The sequence below is a fragment of the Diceros bicornis genome, chromosome 4 (assembly GCF_020826845.1).
Source record: "Diceros bicornis minor isolate mBicDic1 chromosome 4, mDicBic1.mat.cur, whole genome shotgun sequence".
NCBI classification, from domain to species: Eukaryota; Metazoa; Chordata; class Mammalia; order Perissodactyla; family Rhinocerotidae; genus Diceros; species Diceros bicornis.
This window is the reverse complement of record NC_080743.1, coordinates 59,761,667-59,776,565: the sequence shown is the minus strand read 5'-3', so window position 1 is coordinate 59,776,565 and position 14,899 is coordinate 59,761,667. Positions and strand designations below refer to the sequence as shown.

The 14,899-nt window shown below is 55.0% G+C and overlaps 1 protein-coding gene across 1 annotated transcript in view; it reads right to left on the bottom strand.

Annotated features, from left to right (window-relative positions):
• Window positions 1-4,457: 4,457 nt before the first annotated feature.
• LMNA (lamin A/C) overlaps window positions 4,458-14,899 on the bottom strand; it is a 42,627-nt gene continuing 32,185 nt past the window's right edge. Inside the window, exons 3-13 of the mRNA XM_058539423.1 lie at window positions 11,334-11,490; window positions 9,839-9,964; window positions 9,406-9,576; window positions 9,089-9,214; window positions 8,315-8,535; window positions 8,000-8,222; window positions 7,449-7,556; window positions 7,222-7,341; window positions 6,716-6,805; window positions 5,672-5,941; window positions 4,458-5,389 (exon numbers count right to left, since the gene is read on the bottom strand). Of these exons, the coding sequence (XP_058395406.1) occupies window positions 5,366-5,389; window positions 5,672-5,941; window positions 6,716-6,805; window positions 7,222-7,341; window positions 7,449-7,556; window positions 8,000-8,222; window positions 8,315-8,535; window positions 9,089-9,214; window positions 9,406-9,576; window positions 9,839-9,964; window positions 11,334-11,490 (1,636 nt within the window). The 3' untranslated portion in view covers window positions 4,458-5,365. The remainder of the gene's footprint in view (window positions 5,390-5,671; window positions 5,942-6,715; window positions 6,806-7,221; window positions 7,342-7,448; window positions 7,557-7,999; window positions 8,223-8,314; window positions 8,536-9,088; window positions 9,215-9,405; window positions 9,577-9,838; window positions 9,965-11,333; window positions 11,491-14,899) is intronic.

Below are 14,899 nucleotides of genomic sequence, written 5' to 3'. Positions count from 1 at the left end.
ATTCTCGGGCAGTCACTGTGGCTTGAGTGGAGTGAGCACGAGGGAGAGTGGTGAGAGATGCGGTGGAGGGGTTGTCATGCCTGGCTTTGCATGCCATTGTGAGGACGTTGGCTTTTACATTGAGTGCTTTGGGAAGGCTCTGGAGGGTTTTAAGCAGAGGAGTGACCAAACGATTAAAGGTCACTCTGCTGCTGTGTGACGAATAAACAGTGTGGAGCAAGGGCAGGAGGCCAGTCAGGAAACTAACGCCATCATCCAGATAAGACATCGCGGTGGCTAAGGATGTACTGGATTCCAGATATATTTTAAAGATGGAGCTGACAGGATTTGCTAATGGAGTGAAGGTAAAAGAGGATGAGAGGGTACGAGAGGATAAGAGGAGTTAAGGATGAACTCCAGGATTTTTGGTCTGAGCAACTGGAAAGAAGGAGGGTCATCAGCTAAAATGGGGAAGATTATAGGCAGAGCACCTGGCGGCTGGGAGTGTGGGGTGGGTGGTAGAAGCCAGGATATCAGTTTTGGACACGTTAACTTCGAGATGCCATTAGTCCATCAAGTAGGTATTCAGGTCTGGAGTTCAGGGTGAAGGAATAAGCTGAAGGTGTAAACTTGAGAGTCACCAATGTGTGGAGGGTATTTAAAGCCAAGAGCCTGGAGGAAGTCTCTCAGGGCCCAAGTGTAGACAGAAAAGAGAAGAGTTGAGCCCTGGGGCACTCCATCTGTCGGAGGTCAGGCAGAAGAGGAAGAATCAGCAATGTAGGCTGAGAAGGACCAGAGAGGGATCATCTGTGACAGACAAGGTCGAGGAGGACGAGGACTGAGAAGTGACCACTGGGTTAGCAATGTGCAGGGCACGGGGACTTTGACAAGAGCAGTCTTTTTGGAATGAAGGAAGCAGGTCAGCAGCTGACAGTGAGGAGGGGAAGTTTGAAGAGAGAGTCGCCTGGAGAAAGGAGGTGGCTGGGCTAGGGACGGGAGCTGTAAGGGAGGCAGCACCAGGGGTGTGTGGTCATGAAGTTAAAGAAAGGCCAGTCAGTGGGGGAATCATCAGGATTCCATCCTAAAAAATTACCTGAAATATTTACAGAAAAGGCATTTTACTGCAGCATTATTTACAATATAAAACTGAGACTTAGGGCCGGCCCCGTGGCTTAGCGGTTAAGTGCGCACGCTCCGCTGCTGGCGGCCCGGGTTCGGATCCCGGGTGCGCACCGACACACCGCTTCTCCGGCCATGCTGAGGCCGCGTCCCACATACAGCAACTAGAACGATGTGCAGCTGTGACATACAACTATCTACTGGGGCTTTGGGGGGAAAATAAATAAAATCTTAAAAAAAAAAATGAGACTTAATCTAAATATCCAGAGGGGATTGATTAAATGAAATGTTGTATATACATTCAGCCATTAAAAAGTGTGTCCTGGGGCCGGCCCCGTGGCTTAGCGGTTAAGTGCGCGAGCTCCGTTACTGGCAGCGTGGGGTTCGGATCCCGATTGTGCACCGACGCACTGCTTCTCCGGCCATGCTGAGGCGGCATCCCACATACAGCAACTAGAAGGATGTGCAGCTATGACATACAACTATCTACTGGGGCCTTGGGGAGAAAAAGGAAAAAAAAAAAAAAAAAGGAGGAGGATTGGCAATAGATATTAGCTCAGGGCTGGTCTTCCTCAGCAAAAAGAGGAGGATTGGCATGGATGTTAGCTCAGCGCTGATCTTCCTCACAAAAATAAATGAATAAATGAATAAATAAAATAAAATAAATAAATAAATAAAAGTATGTTCATATAATAAACATCCTTTATAAAATATTTGCAAAACATATGGCTTAATAGCTATAGATAGATAAAATGAAGAGGGAAAGCTTTCTCCCTGAATCTTAAGAACCAATGTGAAAAAGATAATTTTGCCAATAAAAAAATGAGCAAAAGGAATAAAAACATGTTATTCACACCAGAAGAAACGCAAATAACCAATACACATGAATGAAAAAAAATTTCAACTTCTCTTCAAAGAAATGTACTTTGAAACAATAATGAACTATAATTGTCTTCCTATCAAGTTGGCAAAGATCAAAACCAAAAAACTTCTGGCACTGACAGGAGTTTGGGGAGAAGTGAGATCCGCTGCCGATGAGAACAGTAAGGGTCCAGCTTCTCTGGATGACACTTGGCAATATTATCAGTGGCCTTTATGATGTGTTTACCTTTGACTTAACTAGTCCTCTTCTTGGAATTTATTTCATAGAAATGCCCACAGATGTGTGCAAAGCTGTATATTCCAGGAAGTGTTATTCATAACAGCCAGCAGAAAATTGTAAATATATGTATATATTTGAAAATTGAAAAAATATATATAAAATGCTTGAAGGCCTCCCACCATAATGTTCATAGCGGTTATTGCTGAGTAGCGGAAGTACAGATGATGATTATTTTTTTCTTTCTCCTTTTCTACCCTCTCTGTAATGGCCAAGTATTACTTACATGAACAGATAGAAAAAGAATCAATGTTATTTTAAAAGAATGTTTATAGACTTTGAAATAGCATTAGAAAGTGCTTATGCACGTTAACTGCAGAATCAAAATTTAAGCCACAGTGGGATCTTAACTATGTAAAGTATATGCTCAGGAAAAAAATCTGGAAAGAAGTGGTTGCTTCTGGGTAATTGAAAAGGGGTGACTTGTTTTTCTTCTTTGTATTTACCTGTGTTTTCAGTTTTACTGCAGAGTATGTGTTACAGTCTAACAAAAATTTTTTTTTTTGCTTTTTAATAATTATACGTGGCTGGCTGAGCGCCGAGCTGTGTTATGAGCATCATGTGAGGCAACCACGTGTGCGGACGCTCTAGCTGCGCGAGTCCGCAGCTACCAATTCTACCGCAACGCTAGCTTGCCGCAGTTTTTGCGGACTTTGCCTCATCCGCCTCAGCCCTCCTCAAGACCAGGGACCTCGCCTGCTCGCGCTGGTGTTCCCCAGCCACAGAGCCCGCACGGCCTCCTGTGTTCAGAGCCCGCGCCATCCACCAGGGTTTAGCTGAGCTGCGGCGAACCCATGCCTAGGGTGCGCGTACGCAGCGGCGGCAGTGGGTGGGACTCTGGCGCCCCCAGGTGCCCGGCCCGGGAAGTGCACCTGGCGATAATGGGACTCCGCTGCGGCCCAAGACCCTATTCCCACGGGAGCCCCCAGTACTTTCGCCCAGGGCGGGGAGAGGAAGGGTTTCCTTCTTCGAAGCTGCCCGCCTGAGGCAAGGACCTCTTCCTCCAGCCCACACCCCTTCTTCTCAGCATCCCTTTCCCAGAGGCCCCCGGTCTCAGTCCAGGGGGAGTTACGGGTTTCCGGCATGACTTCAGAGGCTTCTCTCCTGTCATTCATTCTGTTTTTTCCAATCTGTTTTCCCATAATCCCAGACACGCTCTTTTTCTCACTGACTTCACTGACTTTTGACTGCAGGCTCAACTTCTCTGTCCCTGGGAACATAAGCGTACTTTATCATCACTATTTTTTGTTCAGAGGGGGAGCATGTCCTCACAGGCGCAGGGGTGTGCAGCCAGAACCCTTGGGATCTCTGCCACCAACTAGCTGTGTGGCCTTGGGCAAGTTACCTCTGAGCCCCATTTCCAAGCGCAAGGGGACAATGACCACCTCTCAAGACAGTGTGAGGGTCAAATGAAATAGTGCAGAGATGTTTTGGAATCTATAAAGGGTCAGGGCCAGGTTGGTTACTATAGCTCACCTTCCTCGTTTGGGGCCCTTTCCCTCAGTCCTGGCTCCTCATTGCCCCCAGTTGTAAGCCGTTTCCCTCTCCGAGGCTCCTACTCTGCCTGACACATCCCTGTGGCCACAGCAGTCCACGTTTTCGGACTCCCACAGGAGTGTACGTTCCCTGAGGACACTGACCGTGTTGTCTTGTTCGTTTCCCCATCCCCAAGCTGAGCAGTGTGGCACAAAGGGACATGAACTGCTTGTTTGCAGTCAGTCCTACTCCTATCGTGGTGCCTTCACTAGCTTCTACTCCCTCCTCCCATGTCCTTGCCCCAGGTCCCGAGATGTCACCATCCTCGGGCTAGGTCCATATCGTATGTCTTAGTATTCTTGCCGAGCTTGGGGTCCAGCATGCAGCATGTAGAAGGTGTTCTCTAAGTGCTGGTTGGATGAAGGAAGTGAGGGAGGAAACGCCCTCCTCCGGCTCTACCTCTCTGAGGGACTTCCACGGAGAGAGAGCCCCACAGTGGGCGGGCGTGGCTTATGTCAAAGCCTCTCCCCGTCAGCCACCGCCGAGTGCCCTGATGGGCCCCTGGAGAGCTCTGAGGGCTTCATCTCATCTCCCCCACAGCAGGGGTGAGGCTGGGCAGCAGTGAGCATGAGGATGCGGGGACCGTGACATCTGTGTGTGTGTCTGCCCCTCAGAACACACAGTGACGCCCACCAACAAAGACAGACACCACAGCAGCCAGGGATAGAAACAACTAGTGTATTGGTTCAGGGAGGAGAGAAGGGGTGCAGACGGGAAATGGGGAGGCACGGGGCTCTTTAGTGTTTGCCAAAAACCGCTGCCACACACCCTCCACCCCTTTTCACCTTCCTCCTCTGGGGCGCAGCCCCAGCAGGCTCTCACCCTTTCCAGTAGGCCTCCCTCTCCCTCCTCCCCTGCACCCACTTGACCTGAACCTCCAGTGACTGGGCAGAGCCCACCCCCGGCTCTAAAGCTGGGTGAAGCCAGGCTCAAACTAATCTTTCTTCCTCCCTCTTCCACCTCCCACCTCATTCCCATCTCTTGTCTAAATACAGAAAAAGCAAGCGCAGCTGGTACCTGGGAGAATCACGTCACCCCGGGGCTGGGGCAGGGGCGGGGCAGGGGGCGGGGCAGGCTGAGGAGCCTCGACCAGGTGTAGTGGGAGGACAGGGCACAGGCCCAGGGGCCTAGCTCAGCCCTCCTCCCTTGGAGGCTGGCGGAGAAGACTCCACACCTGCCTCTCAGGCACCATGTCACGGGGTCCCCGGGGCGCGGGCAGCAGGCAGGGCAGAAAAGCAGAAACTAGGCTCTGTAAAAGCGTCCCTTTCCCTTAGCTCCCTGAGGAAGCCCTCTTTGGTTTTAAGGCAGATATGGAGTTTCCTGGAAGCAGGGAAAAGGAAAGGAAGGGATTGAGATAGATGCTTTTTTTTTTTTGCTTGTGTTTTTCCTTCAGTATAAAACCACTGTAGAAAATAACTTCTCTTAGAAAAAAGCAAAACATGGAAGAAAAAACCAAAGGGGTATTTTTCTTTGGCTTCAAGCCCCCTCCCATGAGGTGCAGGGCGGGGGTGGACACGAGGTGAGGAGGAAGCCAGAGGCCTCGGCCCCCACCCCTGCCTGGCAGGTCCCAGATTACATGATGCTGCAGTTCTGGTTCTAAGAGAGAAGAGAGAAGGGGAGAGATGTGAGTGGCAGTGTCTGGCTCTGTACCCTCCCTCCCCTGACCCTCAGCCCTGCCCCCGCCCTCCAGTCTGGGGCTCAGACGGGAGGGGCAGGATGCAGGAGTGGACTGTCTAGGATCTTGGGCTGCAGGGAGGAGGCTCCCACTCCCCCGGGCTGCGGAAGAGAAGGCTCTCCCCCCTACAAGGCCACCTTGTCCTAACCCTCAAGGACCAGGGTCCTCGGCGTGCAGGGTATGGAGGCAAAGGGACAACTCACCTGGGTTCGGGGGCTGGAGTTGCCCAGGAGGTAGGAGCGGGTGACCAGGTTGTCCCCGAAGCTGCCTCCCCCACTGCCCCCCACACTGCGGTAGCTGCGAGTGACTGTGACACTGGAGGCAGAAGAGCCAGAGGAGATGGATCCGCCCACCTGGGCTCCCGAGCTGCTGGCAGACGCCTTGTCGGCAGGCTGCCCGCACGTCCCACACAGCACGGTGCGTGAGCGCAGGTTGTACTCAGCGGGGTCCCCCGAGCTGCTGCAGTGGGAGCCCTGAGGAGGGAGACAAGGCTCAGGCGGGACGGCGGGTCTGGGACTGACCGCTCAGGCCCAACACCCAGGCTCCGCTCCTGCAGGCTCCCAGCCACCAGGCAGGAAGGTGGGGCTCTGTACGCAAGAACCAGAGGGCCAGAGGGCGTTGGGTGATAGGGCTTGGGAGGCTAGGGCTGGGAAGAGGGGGAGGGAAGACACAAAAAGGGAGAAGGGTCAGGAAGACTTGGGGACAGGGGACCGGAGCTGTGGCTTTGACTCTGTCCTAGCTGCTCTATGCTTGAGAGAGAGCAAGCAAGCTTGTAGGACAGCAGGCATGCAAAATAAATTGGGGAGGGCGGGAATGAGAGAGAAGGTTCTTACAGGAAAAATGGGGGAAATGAGAGGACATGCATGCAACAGGAATGGAGAAGGGGCAAGAGAGGAAGTGCATGCAACAGAAATGGGGGGAGAGAGGTAGGGCTGGGTGCCCCACATCTGTCCTCCCGTCCCCTTCCCAGGAGACAAATCCAGACCTTTGTCCACTACTCCCATAGGAATACTCCATGGCATCAGAAAGTTCCCACTCCCTTCCTTACCAGAGTAGGGCACCCAGACACCTGGGTTCCCTGTTCAAGGTATAGGGAGGAGAGAGAAGAAAAGCCAGGGCAGCGAGTGAAGTTCCAAAACATTCTTTAATGAAAAGATTTTTGGCATGGGGAGGCCAGGGAGAGGCTGCCCCCAGGCCTGGCTGGGTGCCCCAGTGTGGGCTTGGCCTCAGCGACGGCTGCCACTCACGTGGTGGTGATGGAGCAGGTCATCTCCATCCTCATCCTCGTCGTCCTCGACCACAGTCACTGAGCGCACAAGCTTGCGCATGGCCACCTCCTGCCAGGGACACGGGACCAGGCCCATGCGTTAGGGGTCAGGGCCAGGGGAGGGGTGTGCAGTGTATCCACCCACAGTGGATACCTTTCTGGTGGTCTGCCCTTTGTCCAGCCTGCTGCTTACTCTGTCCTCTGTGGTATTGGAGCTAAGGAACTTGTTTCTACCCCAGAGGGACACTGTCAAGCTTTCTGAGTAGTAATATGGTTCTGCCTTTAACAATCCTCGCCATCTGACTTCCACCCCTCATGCTGCTGGGGGAGGCATCTTTTGAGTTGCCCACTGGGTAGAGTTTAGGGCCTGGGACTGTCCCTGAGAGCTAGGAGAAAGTGGCCCTGAATTGGCTCCCTTGGGTGAGGGGCAGCCAGCTCCACCAGGGGAGCCTTGTCCAGCAAGAGGCCAGCCTGCAGCATACTCACTTCCCCAGTGGAGTTGATGAGAGCCGTGCGCAGGCTGTTTCCACAGCCCCAGGTGTTCTGCGCCTTCCACACCAAATCGGTAGGGGGGCTGTGGGTGGCCCCAGCTCCTGCAGCCCAGATCTGGGGAGGGAGGAATAGAGAAGGGCATTCACTCCAGCGCTCCCATCTTCAGGCTAACCTGTCCCCACTCAAGGCCACCCCAGAGTCCCAAACACCCTGCCACTCACCGTCACCACCTGCCCAGCCTTCAGGGTGAACTTTGGTGGGAAGCGGTAGGTCAACAAAGGATCATCTCCATTCTGGCGCTTGATCTGCCAGTTACCCATGGACTGGTCCTGCCAGGAAGGGAGGGAAGGGGAAGGCGGGGGAGGCTCGTTCAGGCTCTTGAGTTTATCTTGCTCAAGGGCCCAGGCAGGCCACAACAAGAGGCCTCTCCCTCCAGTCCCCTCTCCATGCCCTCCCTCTCAAGGATAACAGCTCCGATCTGTGGGCACTTATGCTGTGCCAGACACACTTGATACTTTCATCTTCCCAACAACTCAAAGAGTTAGGGACCATTATTCATCCCCATTGTACAGAGGAGGAAACTGATGGTGAGAGGTTACATAACTTGCCCAGGGTCTCCCAGCCTGTGATGAGTCCTGGAGCCAGGACGGGAACTAGAGCATGGAGGAGTCACACACTCATGCCAGTCTGCCTCTGAGGAGAGGAATACTCCTCTCTCCAAACCGCATCCCTAATCTGGCTATATTCTCTTAGACCCAACTGGGAGGCCTACCTCATTGGACTTGTTGCGCAGCCGCACGAACTTGCCCTCCTCGTCCACCTCCTCCACGGCCACGCGCCCACTGGTGCGCGCGTGCTGCGAGAAGCTGCTGCGGCTCTCGCTGGACTCCAGCTTGCGCTTTTTGGTGATGCTGCTGCTGCCCTGAGTCTGGGATGAGTGGGAGGAGGCACGGCCACGGCTGCGCTGCGAGGTGGGGCTGGGGGACAGGCGCAGCCTGGGGAGGGGAGACAAAGTGGGGGGCCTGGTTAAGGCCGGTCGTGGACCAGAGGTAGCCGCCAGCCCCTCCCAGACTCCTCCCCAGCCCACCTTTCCTCTTCGCCCTCCAGGAGCTTGCGGTAGGCGTGGATCTCCATGTCCAGAGCCAGCTTGATGTCCAGCAGCTCCTGGTACTCGTCCAGCTGTTGCTGCATCCTTGCCCGCATCTCCGCCATCTCCCGCTCCTTCTCTGCCAGCAGCCGCCGGCTGGTGTCCCGCTCACGGGCCAGTGAGTCCTCCAGGTCCCGCAGCTTCGCCTCCTTGGCTGCCAGCTGAGTGAGGGAGACGGGGGTCTGGTAAGCTCCCAAGGGCCCCAAGTGTGGAGAGGGAGAGGTAGGGGACACTTAGCCACCCTCCCCAGGATCTCCAGGCTCCCATCAGAGCCCATCAACATGGGCTCAACATCGCCTTGGCTAGCAACCAGGAAGTCCTTTCCAATATCTAACTGAAATCTCTTATTCTGAGGCTAGAACCTATTTCCTCCTGTCACAAATGGCACAGCCAGCTAGAATAATATTAATGCTTTTAACACCTCACATTGAGTCTCGTGGCAGATCTGTTAGGGAGGATAAGAATGATCTCCATTTTCAAATGGGAAACCAAGGCTCTGAGGAGTGAAGGTAATGGGAGGCCAGATAAGAGGTAGTCCTGGAACAGCAAACAGGTCACCTGACTCCAAATGCTAGGCCCCTTACTCGGTCTGTGGTCCTGGGGGCATCTTCCACTCCTCACCCCCTCCCCTCCTCAGGAAGCGCCCCTGGGCTTCCACCCTACATCCTGCCCAGACTATTGGCGATGGGAGAAGGTGTGAGGTGGGAGCCTCACCTGCTTCTGGAGCTGGCTGAGCTGGGCCGAGAGGCTGTCGATGCGGATGCGGGACTGCTGCAGCTCCTCGTGGGCGGCCCCCACCAGGTTGCTGTTCCTCTCAGCTGCCTGCCTCGCATTATCCAGCTAGCAGGGAGGACACAGGGTTAGGGCTGCGGGGACCGTGAGGGAGGGAGGGACCTAAGACTACCATTGCTGCAGCCTCAGGTCCTGGGCACCTAGAGCTCCCACCACCATCTGCCTGACCCCCCGGAACATCCCAGGGTGGGCGGGGGTAGGGCTGCTGGGGGCAGAGGGAACAAGGGAAGAGCAAGCACCTTGGCAGAATAGGTCTTCTCCAGCTCCTTCTTGTACTGTTCCACCTGGTCCTCATGCTGGGCCCGCAGCTCCTGCAGGGCGTCTGCCAGCCGGCTCTCAAACTCACGCTGTTTGCCATTGTCAATCTCCACCAGCCGGGTCTCATGGCGGCGCTTGGTCTCACGTAGCTCCTGGAAGGGTGGGACACAGAAACCAAAATCAGAACTAGTCCTCAGAGGCCAAGACCCAGGGGGCCGAGCTCCCTGCATAGTCCTAACCCAGTGAGCCACTGTCAGCCCCACTTTCACCTGGGAGCTGGGTGATCCACTCCCCATCCACCAGTACAGGGGAGTCAGGCAGATGAGCTCCGCACACAGCTGATCCCCCAGCCCCAACTCCGGTGTCAGTCACCACCCAGCCCCGTTCCTCTGGCCTGCAGGGCACAATCCCCACCTCGCTGTAGATGTTCTTCTGGAAGTCCAGTTCCTCCTTCAGGGTCTGCAGCCTGTTCTCAGCATCCACCCGCCGCAGCATCTCATCCTGAAGTTGCTTCTTGGCCTCGCCCAGGGCTGCCTCGAGCTGAGAGGAAGGGGGCAGAGGTCAGGGAGAGGGGTTACAGACCATCAGAGCTGGAAGGACGCTGAGCAGTGAGCTGTTCCCAGTGCATCCCTTTACACGTGCAGAACCAGGTCCAGGGGAGTGAGAGCCTTGGATGCCCACAGAGATGATGATCTCTACTCACTCACAGGAGCTGCTCTGGGTCGGTAGTGTGCTAAGAAAAAAAAGACAGCACCTCCCCTCTCTGGCACAACATAGCAATTGCTATAAAGGAGGTACATCCCGAGTATAGAGGGAACGTGAGGGAGGGAACCAAAGTGTGCCCGAGGTGGCCCAGGGGGCTCTGGGAAGGCCTCCAATAGGCTGAGACCTGAAGGACAGGTTAGTGGGGCCCAGGGAGGGACACTGCCATGACTGCAGGGCAGAGAAGAGCAAGTGCAAAGGCCCAGAGGTATGAAGGCACACACGTGTTCTTCAGGATGATCAGTACTGCTGAAGCGTGAAGGACGGGGTCGGGGGGTGGAGTGATGGGAGAGGGGGCTGGACTGGAAGGCAGGGGCTGGATCATGAAGAGATGCCCTTATCTGCCACAAAAAGAACATCTGAAGAAGTTTCAGCAAGGGAACACCTTTCTTATATTCTCGTCTTAGAAAGCACAGGCTAGCCAGTGCAGCTGGGAAGGGCTGGTGGGGAGCCAGGAGCTGCAGGCAGGGGACCTGGGAGGGGAAGGGCCCAGCCTCAGTTTTGGAGGCAACCTGCTGGCATCTCCCGGTCTCTCCACGGTGTAGAGGGCAGTGCCACAGTGGCAGGGCCCAGGAGGGGAGAGGGCCCAGGACAGAAGCTTGCCAACTGACTCTAGTCCTGGCCCTGCTCTGAGCAGATGAGGCTGTGAAATGGGGAACAAGCCAGCTTCTTTGATTCTGTTCTCTAGCTTGTAACATGAGAGATTAGGGGATAGAATAGATAGCAAAGTGTTTTGAAAGTAAAGACCACCATATGCATGTAAAGCATTAAGAACATGCTTCCCATATGCGATTAACCATCAACTCCCAACTGTGGGCTCTGTGGCTGGTCTATGGTCCTGTCCATAGGAGGGCCAAACCAGGAGGGATCCAGGGCTATGCACGATTCATCGCAAATTTAAGCGGAAATAACTTGTGGATTATTTTAAGTTCACTCTGCAAGATACCATGAGCAGCAAAGGAAGATGAAAAATGGTCTCAATGGGTGGAATGATGCCAGGACAGGTGAACGGCTCTGAGGCCATGTGACGACAGGTCAGACCAGGCACCTCTGGAGGGCGACTGGGGTGGAAGAGTGTGCATTTGTCTGGGGACTGGGGTGTGCGTGTCAGGTGGGGTCATGGGCAGGCCCTGGAGGGTGGCCTCACCTTGGCCACTTGCCCCCGCAGATCATGCAGCTCGCCCTCCAGTGTGCGCTTCTCGCTGAGAGCGGTGCTCAGGGCCGCCTCCTTGGAGTTGAGCAGAGCCTCCAGGTCCTTGAGCCGGGCCTGGGCGGCCATCAGGTCTCCCTCCTTCTTGGTATTGCTAAAGAAGAGAGGGAAGAGTGGGTTTAAGAGGAGGAGTCTGTGTCCCTAGAGAAAACCAGGTGCCCCAGGGAGATAGGGAAGTCGCTTCCCAGGAGGTCAGGCTGGGGCCTGGCCCTGCTGTCCCTCAATCTGCCAGGAGAGGGCATCCTTGGCTTTAGGTTTGTCTGTGTTGGTTGCCTCTGGGGCTGGACTCCCACTTCCCCCCAGGTCCCCCAAACCCCCTTCCTGCTTCTCCACCCTTCCCATGACTCAGTGTTCAGGAACGTGCCTGGGGCTAAGGGCAAAGCTGGATCTCATGAGATGAATGCTTTTCCCTCTCTCCCCTCCCATTCCTTCCCAAAGAGACAGGGCCACCTTTGTCTCCTGTCCCTTCCCACACAGGGCCTTAACCTTCTCCTCCTTGACTCCACCCACCTGCCATTCAGCCAAGCCTCTCTCCCTATGGGGACCAGACAGCCAGGCTCCAGCCCTGGGGTCCATGCGTCCCTAACGCTTCTCAGTTTGAGCCCCAAAGATGTTGGCCACCTCTCCTAGTCCCTTTTACATACTGGGGACTGTGGGAGGGAGTCTGGTTAAAGCTCAGGGAGGGGCCGGCCCCGTGGCTTAGCGGTTAAGTGCGCACGCTCCGCTGCTGGTGGCCCGGGTTCGGATCCCGGGCGTGCACCGACGTACCGCTTCTCTGGCCATGCTGAGGCCGTGTCCCACACACAGCAACTAGAAGGATGTGCAGCTATGACTTACAACTATCTACTGGGGCTTTGGGGGAAAAAAATAAATAAATTAAAAAAAAAAGCTCAGAGAGACCTGGGATGAGGACAACCAGGCACAGTATTGACCCTTCCCTTTCCCAGACCCAGTCTGGGCCCCTGATATGGGGAGAGGACGGGGCTTCCAGCCTTCCTCCCTCCAGGTCTCATCAGAGCCTGAGAGAATGCTGAGCCCACCCATCAACCACAGCCTCAGCATCAGGCTCCAGATGTGGCCTCCAGGTCTATGTGGGCTCTAGCCTTGAACCTCCCCACTCCTCAAACTGAGTAAAGCTTTAGCTAGAACCAACCAAACAGGGGTTGCCTCTGCCACCTCCCACCCTTTTCTGGGCCCCTGATTCTTTTTTGCTGGATAGTGAACTGGAGAAATGGAGGGGTCCTGTTTTCTTAAAAATCTCCAGGTTACCCAAGAACTTTCCAGATGTTATGATCCCTTCACCAATATACGTTGAGAAAAAGCAGCAGACCCAGGGAATGGAGGGAAAGATCCAAGGGGCCTGGTCCTGGCTGCCATCTGTAACTCATCAGTCTTTAAGCACTAGCCCACCACAGCATATGGAAAAAAGGAAATCCAAACGTGGGCAGGGGGGGAAAAAATCTATCCTGGAAAGGAGAAAAGTGGCCTTGCCACTTTTTTCTCCTGCCACCGAAGCCCTAAGCTCCAAGAGACCCAACAATTCACTGAGAAGCAGGGTGGAGAGGGCTAGACTTGAGGAAGTTCTGGAGGGAGGGGCCGCCCAAGACCAGGTTCTCCTTCCATCAGCTTAGGAGATTCCAAACAGGAGTCACCTCCCCTCCAACTGGGTTCCACTGAGGGCTGTCCAGAGGGGCAGGGGCAGGACGGGACGACCTGGAGGGAGCGCCCCAGCCTGCACGCTTGCTCTGTCCAGGCCTCTGGCCACACCTCAGAACAAGCTGTTTAATGCAACAGTGTCCGTCTCCTGTGAAAAGAGGCCCTTCCAGAACTGGAGGATGTCTCCCCTCCTCCGTCTCAGCCAGAAAAGCTAAAAATAAAGTCAAAACCCAGCTCAGGTTTTGGCTGCCATCCGGCCCAGCCCCTGGCTGGGAGCACAGCCCCAACTTTCCATGACTTCAGAACTTTTCCGAAGCTGAGGCAGCTGCAGGGGGAGGAGGGAAGAAGAAGAAAAACCGCTGGTAAAGTGAAGCGACGCGGCCGACTTAGATTCCGAGCTCCTTGGGCCGACTCCAAGGCTGGCAGGGGCTTCCCAGAAGAGGCCTCTCTACCCTGCAGGCTAACGGCTGCAGCTGGCCGCCGCGCTGGGAGGCTCTCAGAATTGAGAGAACTAGGAGCTTAGAGTGGGTTCAGGTCAACTCCCTCCTTTTACAGATGAGGGAACTGAGGCACAGAGGAGGAAGGTGAATGGCCCCGTGTCAAACACTGCAAGCAGCAGCAGACACGGGGTCAGTCAGTTCTGGCTGCTGATCAGGACTCCTCCTCCTCTACCTCCCTGCCTGCCTCAGCCACAGGTCTGGAGAACGGACAAGCCGGCAGGAGGAAGAGGGCTCCCCGACCCAGCCAGCCTGAGCTGGGAGAAGCAGGAAGGCGCGATGCCACACATTCAGAAGACATCTCAAGGGCATCTCTTCCCTGGTCCTGCTTCCCTGGCCTCCTCCGACACCAGGAGAGGAACTCCAGGAGTCCTCCTTGGAAATACCCTTCCCATGGCAGTGCCAGGCAGACACGGACTGAGGAACACAGGGTGCATGGCCCTGCCCTCTGGGAGCTTACAGTCTGACAACTGCAGGAGTTTGTTCTTCAGCCTGACCTCTTCACTTCCTACTGCTCCCAAGGGGTGGTAACATAATAATAATAATAATAATAATAATAATAACGACAGCAAACACTTACAGGGAGCTGATTATGTACGAGACACTGCTCTAAATATTAGCATGTTAACTCAATCTCCACAGCTTCCCTGTGAGACGGGTGCCTACTATGTGATTGAGGAGACTGAGGCGTCCAGAGCTACGTCCACCACCTGCCCCGCTATAATGGCCTCCAGAGAAATTAAAGGGGGCTATCTCCCTTTCCCTCCTGGAGGCTTTGATTAGCGCTTGAAAGAGGTGTGACTAAAGGACAAAGACACACCCTGCAGATGAGAGAAACCACGAGCAAAGAGAGGGAAGCGAGGAAGAGCCTTTGCGGTTTTCTGTCAGGCGGGGAGCCCCCATCTGTGGGGAAGAGACCATATCACCCATGGGCTCATGACTCAGACCTCAGGAGCTCTGTGGCCAGGGAGCCACACGCACACCCCAAGACATGGGGGTGGGGAGGGTACATAGCCCAGTGCCTCTCCTTCCTCCTCCCCAGTCTTGCCTACCCACCAGCTCCAAAAGCCATTTCCTCCCTAGTTGGGGTCTTCAGACCTAGCAGGGACCCCAAGCAGACACTGGCCATGTGCTCAGCCCAAGGGTGGAGGTGCTACCCGTGCCCAAGTCCACTGGGGGCTGGCAGTGGGAAAGCTGGGCACGTGCTGACTGCACTCCCACACTGGGTTGGCAGGGAGGACAGGGCGGGGCAGGCAAGGGGAGCTGGGAAGGGTGGGAACCAGGGTCTCCACAGGTGACTCATCCTCAGTCAGACAATTCCCGGGCAGGGGTCGGGAAATCCTCTAGTGC